At 32.2% G+C, this 11135-nt stretch overlaps 3 protein-coding genes and 1 pseudogene across 3 annotated transcripts; 1 reads left to right on the top strand and 3 right to left on the bottom strand.

The window, feature by feature from the left end:
• Positions 1–372: 372 nt before the first annotated feature.
• On the bottom strand, positions 373–1367 carry LOC116405309 (60S ribosomal protein L21-1). The gene is made up of 2 exons (XM_031889394.1): positions 1063–1367; positions 373–831 (listed from the first exon to the last, which is right to left on the bottom strand). Exons 1-2 carry the CDS (start codon positions 1297–1299, stop codon positions 574–576), a joined length of 495 nt encoding a protein of 164 aa, XP_031745254.1. The 5' UTR covers positions 1300–1367; the 3' UTR covers positions 373–573.
• A 2838-nt stretch (positions 1368–4205) lies between these two features.
• Positions 4206–5070, top strand: LOC101209578 (dirigent protein 22). The gene has a single exon (XM_004153907.3). The coding sequence runs from the start codon at positions 4285–4287 to the stop codon at positions 4864–4866; it is 582 nt and encodes a 193-aa protein (XP_004153955.1). The 5' UTR covers positions 4206–4284; the 3' UTR covers positions 4867–5070.
• A 1631-nt stretch (positions 5071–6701) lies between these two features.
• On the bottom strand, positions 6702–7573 carry LOC116405171 (annotated as a pseudogene).
• A 2538-nt stretch (positions 7574–10111) lies between these two features.
• Positions 10112–11135, bottom strand: LOC101208313 (60S ribosomal protein L21-1). The gene is made up of 2 exons (XM_004140385.3): positions 10839–11135; positions 10112–10607 (listed from the first exon to the last, which is right to left on the bottom strand). The coding sequence occupies exons 1-2, from the start codon at positions 11073–11075 to the stop codon at positions 10350–10352; spliced, it is 495 nt and encodes a 164-aa protein (XP_004140433.3). The 5' UTR covers positions 11076–11135; the 3' UTR covers positions 10112–10349.

Raw genomic sequence — 11135 nt, 5'->3', positions numbered from 1 at the left:
ACATATTACAATTGGATAAAATCTACAACATGAACTTATAATGGTCAAAGGATGTTCGAGAGTTACCAACCTTAATACTCCACTTTTCACTAAAAATCATTAGTTTACTATCATATACTCAAGCGAACTCCTCGTAGTTTTATTCACCGATAACAATATTTGGGAACATAAACCAAACAATAAGCAACCAAAACACAATTGATTGACATATCAAATAAATTTCAGTGATAAACATTCTGTCATTAGTAATATCAAAAAAGTAAGAATGTTTGAAACTCAAATTAGTTTTAAAAACTCTTTTTGTTATCAAAATTGGATGGTGATTAAGAATAGAAAGATTAGTTAGTTTAAGAAATATGGGTTCAATGGAAATAATCGAAACAAGAACATCTTTGAATAAACTAAAACTACAGGGTGACGAAAACTAGAAACTAAGAAACAATTCAATTCTATAAGTTCTGTTTCCAAAATTTAGAAGCATAATCTGAGAAAATTGTACCATTAGAGCAGTTGCAAAGATCAAACAAAAATAAGACTCACAAAACAAGGCAAAAGTTCAAAGAGATGAAAATTCTAATAGCCACCTTTGAGATCATTAACCACATCGTATGGAATGGGAGTCACAGTCTCCATCAGAGCTCCTTCAACCATGAACCCTGGTTTGGGGCCTTCCGGTTGCCTCTTGGTGCAGATGACTGCGCCTTTGGCCTTGGCTTCAGCCTTCAGCTCATCATTCTTCACCTTCCTCAAGCGAAATTCCTCCGTGCATCGAGAAGGCTGCACGTGCTCCACTCTCACATGAATTCTTTTCTTAATAATTCTGTTCCCGACCTACAAAAAATTCATTCCCAAAATCACAAGTTTAATACTAAAAAAAAAAAAAAGCAGATTCCAGAACCCATCAAACTAGAACATACATTAAGATTCACAAGTTTAATAAGAAAAACAGAGTCCGAAAACTAATTAAGATTCTATCAAAACCAAACACAATCTATTACCCTAAATCACCAGATTCATATACATTCTAAAAACTATAACAGATTTTAAAAAAGAATCCCGAACCTGTTTGTTGATCTCGACACCGATGGCGCGCTTTGTGACATTCCATACCTGACCTGTGCGACCATGGTAAAATTTATGAGGCATACCCTTGTGGACGGCGCCGTTCACCTTGATATCCACATAATCACCGATTTTGTACGTCCTCAAGTAGGTAGTCAAAGCAATGTAACCCTTCTTCCTGAAAGGCCTGGCGAAGAGGTCTCTGGTACGTGATCGAAGTCCATGGCCGGCCGGCATGATTGGAGCAGGAACTTTCTCTCACACTCTCTCACAAAATGAAGAAACCCTAATTGCGAGGGCTAGGTTTTTTATTGGCTTCTTTAATGGGCCGGATAAATTAAACTGGGCCCAGATAGAAAGCACAAAATGTAATCTGTTAGCAAATTTACGAATAGTCATATAACTATATTTTTAAAAAATCATAAATATAGTGACTAATATTTGATTACTATCATTTCGAACTTAACATATTATGTTATATTTTTAAAAATTATATTATTATAAACTTAATTATTTTAAATCTAATGGCTACATTTATAACTATTTTTGTAGTTTTTCCTCCAGAAAATAAAAATGGTCAAAAAAATTATTATCATGGTGTAGAGTTTAATTTTAATTTTAATTGAAACACAATACTGTGTTTTGAATATATTTTTAAGTATTTGATACAAAAATTAAGTCATTTTAAAAAAAAAAATTGATGTTTCGATAATTTTCCAAATAGTTTTTAGGTTCTAGATCTATAATTTAACTATTGTTAGACAAGTTCAAGTACTCACTAAATTTGGAAGGTTAAATTTTATCATTGGATTGTCATTCTTACCTTCATTTAAATTCTCTGACAATTCACTCAAAGGTGAGTATTTAGCTATTTTTTCTTAATTAATAATTAAAAAAAATTATTAAATAAGAATAAAATATCTCATAAACCTTCTTTTTGAATTAGCGAAGAAATAAAGATTTTTCCAAAAGAAAACCACGAACTTCATTCCTACAATTTTTTACGTCCCTTGAAAACCATGAATTGAGTTAGATAGAATACTCCAATTGCTAATAGCAAGAACTGAATTGAATTAAACTCTAAATCATCGATCAACAAACGTTCATGAACTACTCAAGACCGAACCAATTAAACAAACACAACATAGAGTTCAATTATAACTCTACACGATCAAAAAACCTAGAAGCACCCATTAAATTATGTGTTCTCAAAGCAAATAAAATCGAAGATCGGAACGATGGCAACTCACCACAGCAGTAACACCGTGGAGAACAGGATTGATGGCCCATTCACTTTTATCCTGAATCAAAACACAGTAAAACTCAAACATGAATCCCAAAACTAAAAAACTTAAGTAGTAGAAGGTGCTTAATAGAAGAAGAAGAAGAGACAAATACAGGGTCGGGTTTAAGAAGAGAAAAACAGCGAGGGCAACGAGGCGATCCGAGCCCTGGATTCATAGTGGGTTCATGGTAGAGATTGCCTCTTCTTAGCTTCTGTTCGTAAACTTCTCTAGTACCCATGTCTAGACTGAAGCTCGCACTGAAGATCTTTGTTCGGCAACGAATTCGCGGGTTCCGTCTCTTCAGTTTGCAGTTCTGACGAGAAACGGAAATTGAGTTAAACCAAACGACGAAGATCCGGGTATAATTGACCATTCATTTTCAAAGGGTTTTTAACCTAAAAAAAAGATTTAATCACAAATTTTGATCCATTGACCTCAGAAAAATATTTGTTTTTCAAATAATTTGTTTTTATTTTCTAAAATAAATTACTTTTTATTTTAGTTTCTATTTCTGAAAAAATTAATCATAGAGTATACTTTTTTAAAAAAGTTCTCATATTCTTAATCAAAATTTTTAAACAAAAATAAATTTTTAAAAAAAAACAATCTTACCTAAATTTGAGTTGGATAAATAAATAAATTTACGAATAAAAGTAGTATTTATAAACTTAATTTTTAAAAAAAATCGATACTCTTCATTTTTAATCTTATAGATCTTCAAAAGTTATTTAAGATTTTTCGAGTCTACTGCCCATTTTTAATTCAAATCTTAACTTTATATTATTAAAAGTTTGTTATAAACTATCGGAATCCTCCAAGTCTCCCTTGCTTCAAATTTGTATAAAAGTTTGTTATAAACTATTGGAATCCCTCCAAGTCTCCTTGGTTTTTTTAGTGTGAATTACTCAAGAGAGGTTTAAAAAATATATGATTTTTTAAATTTTTGAAGAGCTTAACTCAATTGCAATATGTGGATTGAAGATCAAGAAATTTTGTGTTCTAGATCTTAGATCCAATTTGTATTATAAAAATTGTTTCTAAATTTATCATTTCAATTCATCGTTAATGTATTAATGCATTGCTCTTAATAAATAATTGAGTAAAAACTAAGTATTTGAAACATAGAGCATCCTACCTACTATAGTATAATTTACATCTAAATCTACCAAATTGGTTAATATACAATGGAAGAAGGATAAATAAATTATTTGTTTGATGCCTTTTCATAATTATGAAAATTAAAACATAAAATTGTTTTTAAATGTTACCAATGGAGTAGCTGGAAAAAGTAGCATTTATTTATTATTTCAAAAAATTGATAAAAACGCATATCCTAATTTTAATTCACGCTTCGTGTTTGTTTACTTCTTGAATTTCAAAAGAAGCTAGGTGACATATTATTAAATCTCCATCAACATCACAATATTTTTATCATATTTTCATATTTTTCCAAGTTTAACATTGACATAAAAGATGAATTGATATTCTATTATATCATAGTAAAACATAAAATAAAAAATTTAGAAAATCAAAATCATGTTGTGCAAAGGAGAGAAATAAGTTTAGTTTTTAAAGTTACTAGAATTAGAAAATTTCAATAAGAAGGCATTTTATTTCTTGAAGTAAATCAAACGTTTCAACAAAGATTTATATAGTTTCGAAGGCAATGTCTTTTGTTTGCTTCTATAATGAAATAGTGATAAATAAATGAAGAACTGAGAACAAATAACTCTATATCTTTTAAAAATTTTAATATATTTTGTAAATATAAAAAATCCTATTATTTCTTTTGTTGTTTTCCTTTAGAAGTCGAACCACAAAGGACCCATCCACCTACGCCAATACCTTTTACTTTTCTTCTCGCCGTTTATATCAAACACAATTCATTATTAATGAAATTCCACCGTTTTAAATACTTTCAAATTCCTCCACTCCCATGGCTCCAATTCTCATCCCCATGCCCTCCACCGCCGTCGCAGCTGCCACTTTTTTCTCTCTCTTCCTTACCTCCCTCCTCGCCGCATCCGACACCGTTCTGTCACCGGAAAAGCTCGGCATTCGGCGGCGGGAGAAGCTGAGTCATCTCCACTTTTACTTCCATGACATCGTCAGCGGCCGGAACCCCACGGCGCTGATTGTCGTTCCACCGCCGTCGTCCAATGCCTCACGGACTCTGTTTGGCGCTGTGGTGATGACGGATGATCCGCTGACTGAACGGCCGGAAATTGGGTCAAAATTGCTGGGAAAAGCTCAAGGATTTTACGCGGGGGCGTCGAAAACGGAATTTGGGCTCTTAATGGTAATGAATTTCGCGTTTGTGGAAGGGAAATATAATGGGAGTTATTTGAGCATCTTGGGGCGGAATACGATTATGTCCGCCGTGAGAGAGATGCCAGTGGTCGGCGGCGGCGGGCTTTTCCGATTTGCTCGTGGGTATGCTCTGGCGAAGACTCATGCCCTGAATTTCAGCTCCGGCGATGCCGTAGTGGAGTATAACGTCTATGTCTTTCACTACTAAACAAAGGATTTTCCCTCTTCTTCTTCTTTTTTTTGAGAAAAAGTATTTGGGAATTTTTCCTTTTTCCTCTCTTTTTCTTTAATAAAGTTTATGTGGTGACCATATATTAAAGTGAACCTTAGGCTTAAGTTCAAAATATTGTTTGAGGTGGTTCACAAAATTTAAATTAAATAATAGATTTAAATTTATAGATTGGTATCTAAACTTTATTCTATTTTAGTTTTTCTATTATTTTAATTATCGTTCCGATCACCATTATTTATTGGTCATGATGGAAAATTGTATGGAGCAGCAATCTTTTATAACTAATGGAATATAAAGAACATATTGGTCATGATGGAAAATTGTATGGAGCAGCAATCTTTTATAACTAATGGAATATAAAGAACATCCGTGTGGATACAACCCAACCAAAATCAAAACAAAAGAATGAGTCATGAGTAATTGTTGTTACTTAAAGTGATCATACTATTTCTATTTAGTATTATCACCATAAAGTTTGAATTAAGAGTTATTCAAAAGTTCAGGATGTACATTTCTAATCTCATCTAAGACCACAAGTGTTTAAAGTCGAAAAAAGGGAATGTGTTTTCTAATAATCACCAAACTTCCGAACTTCATATTAGATAGAAACCAAGGCATACCATACATCACTAATTAGTCTGCACCGACATTTTCTTTCAAACTCTCATATGCAGAATCGAATGTCCAATCACATTTTTAACCACTTGAATGAGTTTTTTCGAAGCTAAATTACTATGACAAAACTCCAATGAATACACTTGAAAATCGAAAAACCCTTCACTATTTCTAGCCAATTTTATCATATAAAATGTTTGATCTTTGGAATATGAGACATACAAAGACCGTTCAATCATTTTGAAACAGAAGATTAAAACTAGCCACATATTCAAAAGAGAGTCAATAACTCGAGCCGATCATAATTACAGATTGAAAATTCCCAAATTTTTGCTGCTACTAACTTAAATGGAGAAATCACATCATCATTTAAAAATCACATAACTTACAGGACAATCAATTTTCTACATGCCAATGGCCTGAATGGTTATGAATTTTTGATATTACAGTCACCACCACATGTGTCGGCAATTTATGGCAAATAAACTACAAGAACTAGTTAGAATTCAAATCTCTATCTCAATAACGAAAATGTTATTAAATTTGACACAAAAATAAAATAACACTTTCAAAAGGGTAGGTTTTAAAATTCCAAATTATTTGATAGTTGATTACGAAATGAACCTTATTTATAAAACATAAATAAAACAATTAAAAATTCCACATACATATTAAGGTTCTCTCAAATATAATCAATCAAGAACATCTGTTCCATACAATTATAAATGGTGTAACATATTACAATTGGATAAAATCTACAACAATGAACTTATTATAATGGTCAAAGGATGTTCGAGAGTTACCAACCTTAATACTCCACTTTTTCACTAAAAATCATTAGTTTACTATCATATACTCAAGCGAACTCCTCGTAGTTTTATTCACCGATAACAATATTTGGGAACATAAACCAAACAATAAGCAACCAAAACACAATTGATTGACATATCAAATAAATTTCAGTGATAAACATTCTGTCATTAGTAATATCAAAAAAGTAAGAATGTTTGAAACTCAAATTAGTTTTAAAAACTCTTTTTGTTATCAAAATTGGATGGTGATTAAGAATAGAAAGATTAGTTAGTTTAAGAAATATGGGTTCAATGGAAATAATCGAAACAAGAACATCTTTGAATAACTAAAACTACAGGGTGACGAAAACTAGAAACTAAGAAACAATTCAATTCTATAAGTTCGTTTCCAAAATTTAGAAGCATAATCTGAGAAAATTGTACCATTAGAGCAGTTGCAAAGATCAAACAAAAATAAGACTCACAAAACAAGGCAAAAGTTCAAAGAGATGAAAATTCTAATAGCCACCTTTGAGATCATTAACCACATCGTATGGAATGGGAGTCACAGTCTCCATCAGAGCTCCTTCAACCATGAACCCTGGTTTGGGGCCTTCCGGTTGCCTCTTGGTGCAGATGACTGCGCCTTTGGCCTTGGCCTGGTCAGCCTTCAGCTCATCATTCTTCACCTTCCTCAGCGAAATTCCTCCGTGCATCGAGAAGGCTGCACGTGCTCCACTCTCACATGAATTCTTTTCTTAATAATTCTGTTCCCGACCTACAAAAAATTCATTCCAAAATCACAAGTTTAATACTTAAAAAAAAAAAAAGCAGATTCCAGAACCCATCAAACTAGAACATACATTAAGATTCACAAGTTTAATAAGAAAAACAGAGTCCGAAAACTAATTAAGATTCTATCAAAACCAAACACAATCTATTACCCTAAATCACCAGATTCATATACATTCTAAAAACTATAACAGATTTTAAAAAAGAATCCCGAACCTGTTTGTTGATCTCGACACCGATGGCGCGCTTTGTGACATTCCATACCTGACCTGTGCGACCATGGTAAAATTTATGAGGCATACCCTTGTGGACGGCGCCGTTCACCTTGATATCCACATAATCACCGATTTTGTACGTCCTCAAGTAGGTAGTCAAAGCAATGTAACCCTTCTTCCTGAAAGGCCTGGCGAAGAGGTCTCTGGTACGTGATCGAAGTCCATGGCCGGCCGGCATGATTGGAGCAGAACTTTCTCTCACACTCTCTCACAAAATGAAGAAACCCTAATTGCAGGGCTAGGTTTTTTATTGGCTTCTTTAATGGGCCGGATAAATTAAACTGGGCCCAGATAGAAAGCACAAAATGTAATCTGTTAGCAAATTTACGAATAGTCATATAACTATATTTTTAAAAAATCATAAATATAGTGACTAATATTTGATTACTATCATTTCGAACTTAACATATTATGTTATATTTTTAAAAATTATATTATTAAAACTTAATTATTTTAAATCTAATGGCTACATTTATAACTATTTTTGTAGTTTTTCCTCAGAAAATAAAAATGGTCAAAAAAATTATTATCATGGTGTAGAGTTTAATTTTAATTTAATTGAAACACAATACTGTGTTTTAAATATATTTTTAAGTATTTGATAGAAAAATTAAGTCATTTTAAAAAAAATTGTGTTTCGATAATTTTCCAAATAGTTTTAGGTTCTAGAATTTAATTTACGATTGTTAGACAAGTTCAAGTACTCACTAAATTTGGAAGGTTAAATTTTATCATTGGATTGTCATTCTTACCTTCATTTAAATTCTCTGACAATTCACTCAAAGGTGAGTATTTAGCTATTTTTTCTTAATATAATAAAAAAAATATTAAATAAGAATAAAATATCTCATAAACCTTCTTTTGAATTAGCGAAGAAATAAAGATTTTTCCAAAAGAAAACCACGAACTTCATTCCTACAATTTTTTACGTCCCTTGAAAACCATGAATTGAGTTAGATAGAATACTCCAATTGCTAATAGCAAGAACTGAATTGAATTAAACTCCTAAATCATCGATCAACAAACGTTCATGAACTACTCAAGACCGAACCAATTAAACAAACACAACATAGAGTTCAATTATAACTCTACACGATCAAAAAACCTAGAAGCACCCATTAAATTATGTGTTCTCAAAGCAAATAAAATCGAAGATCGGAACGATGGCAACTCACCACAGCAGTAACACCGTGGAGAACAGGATTGATGGCCCATTCACTTTTATCCTGAATCAAAACACAGTAAAACTCAAACATGAATCCCAAAACTAAAAAACTTAAGTAGTAGAAGGTGCTTAATAGAAGAAGAAGAAGAGACAAATACGTCGGGTTTAAGAAGAGAAAAACAGCGAGGGCAACGAGGCGATCCGAGCCCTGGATTCATAGTGGGTTCATGGTAGAGATTGCCTCTTCTTAGCTTCTGTTCGTAAACTTCTCTAGTACCCATGTCTAGACTGAAGCTCGCACTGAAGATCTTTGTTCGGCAACGAATTCGCGGGTTCCGTCTTCAGTTTGCAGTTCTGACGAGAAACGGGAAATTGAGTTAAACCCAACGACGACGAAGATCCGGGGGTATAATTGACTATTCATTTTCAAAGGGCTTTTAACCTAAAAAAAAGATTTAATCACAAATTTTGATCCATTGACCTTAGAAAAATATTTGTTTTTCAAAGAATTTGTTTTTATTTTCAAAATAAATTACTTTTTATTTTAGTTTCTATTTCTAAAAAAAAAATTAATCATAGACTATACTTTTTACATTTTTAGAAAAGTTCTCATATTCTTAATCAAAATTTTTAAACAAAAATAATTTTTAAAAAAAACACAATCTTAACTTTTAAAAACCAAATCGATACTCTTCATTTTTAATTTTATAGATCTTCAAAAGTTATTTAAAATTTATCGAGTCTACTGCTAATTTTTAATTCAAATCTTAACTTTATATTATTAAAAGTTTGTTATAAACTATTGGAATCCTAAGTCTCCCTTGCTTCAAATTTGTATAAAAGTTTGTTATAAACTATTGGAATCCCTCCAAGTCTCCTTTGCATCAAATTTGTGGTTTTCTTAGTGTGAATTACTCAAGAGAGGTTTAAAAAATATATGATTTTCTAAATTTTTGAAGAGCTTAATTCAATTGCAATATGTGGATTGAAGATCAAGAAATTTTGTGTTCTAGATCTTAGATCCAATTTGTATTAAAAAAAATGTTTCTAAATTTATCATTTCAATTCATCGTTAATGTATTAATATATTGCTCTTAATAAATAATTGAGTAAAAGACTAAGTATTTGAAACATAGAGCATCCTACCTACGTATAATTTACATCCAAATCGACTAAATTTTAATATACAATGGAAGAAGGATAAATAAATTATTTGTTTGATGCCTTTCATAATTATGAAAATTAAAACATAAAATTGTTTTTAAATGTTACCATAGAGTAGTTGGAAAAAGTAGCATTTTACTTATTATTTTAAAAAATCGATAAAAATGCATATCCTAATTTTAATTCACGCTTAGTCTTTGTTTACTTCTTGAATTTCAAAAGGAGTTAGGTGACATATTATTAAATCTCCATCAACATCACAATATTTTATCATATTTTCATATTTTTTCCAAGTTTAACATTGACATAAAAGATGAATTGATATTCTATTCTATTATTTTATTTCTTGAAGTAAATCAAACGTTTCAACAAAGATTTATACGTTTCCAAGTCAATGTCTTTCTTGTTTGCTTCTCTAATAATGAAATAGTGATAAATAACTGAAGAACCTCTAAAGTGAGAACAAATAACTCTATATCTTTTTAAAAATAATTTTACTATATTTCCTATTACTCTTTTGTTGTTTTCCTTTAGAAGTCGAACCACAAAGGACCCATCCACCTACGCCAGTACCATTAGAGCAGTTGCGCAGCAAAGATCAAACAAAAATAAGACTCACAAAACAAGGCAAAGCAAAAGTTCAGATAGGTGAAAATTCTAATAGCCACCTTTAAGATCATTAACCACATCGTATGGAATGGGAGTCACAGTCTCCATTAGAGCTCCTTCAACCATGAACCCTGGTTTGGGGCCTTCCGGTTGCCTCTTAGTGCAGATGACTGTGCCTTTGGCCTTGGCTTCAGCCTTCAGCTCGTCATTCTTCACCTTCCTCAAGCGAAATTCCTCGGTGCATCGAGAAGGCTGCATGTGCTCCACTCTCACATGAATTCTTTTCTTAATAATTCTGTTCCCGACCTACAAAAAATTCATTCCGAAAATCACAAGTTTAATACTTAAAAAAAAAAAAAGCAGATTCCAGAACCCATCAAACTAGAACATACATTAAGATTCACAAGTTTAATAAGAAAAACAGAGTCCGAAAACTAATTAAGATTCTATCAAAACCAAACACGATCTATTACCCTAAATCACCAGATTCACATACATTCTAAAAACTATAACAGATTTTAAAAAAGAATCCCGAACCTGCTTGTTGATCTCGACACCGATGGCGCGCTTTGTGACATTCCATACCTGACCTGTGCGACCATGGTAAAATTTATGAGGCATACCCTTGTGGACGGCGCCGTTCACCTTGATATCCACATAATCACCGATTTTGTACGTCCTCAAGTAGGTAGTCAAAGCAATGTAACCCTTCTTCCTGAAAGGCCTGGCGAAGAGGTCTCTGGTACGTGATCGAAGTCCATGGCCGGCCGGCATGATTGGAGCAGGAACTTTCTCTCACACTCTCTCACAAAATGAAGAAACCCTAATTCCCAG

This window comes from Cucumis sativus, chromosome 7 (assembly GCF_000004075.3).
Source record: "Cucumis sativus cultivar 9930 chromosome 7, Cucumber_9930_V3, whole genome shotgun sequence".
Lineage (NCBI taxonomy): Eukaryota > Viridiplantae > Streptophyta > Magnoliopsida > Cucurbitales > Cucurbitaceae > Cucumis > Cucumis sativus.
Note: the sequence above shows the minus strand (reverse complement) of the source record. Positions and strands in the feature narration are given on the sequence as shown.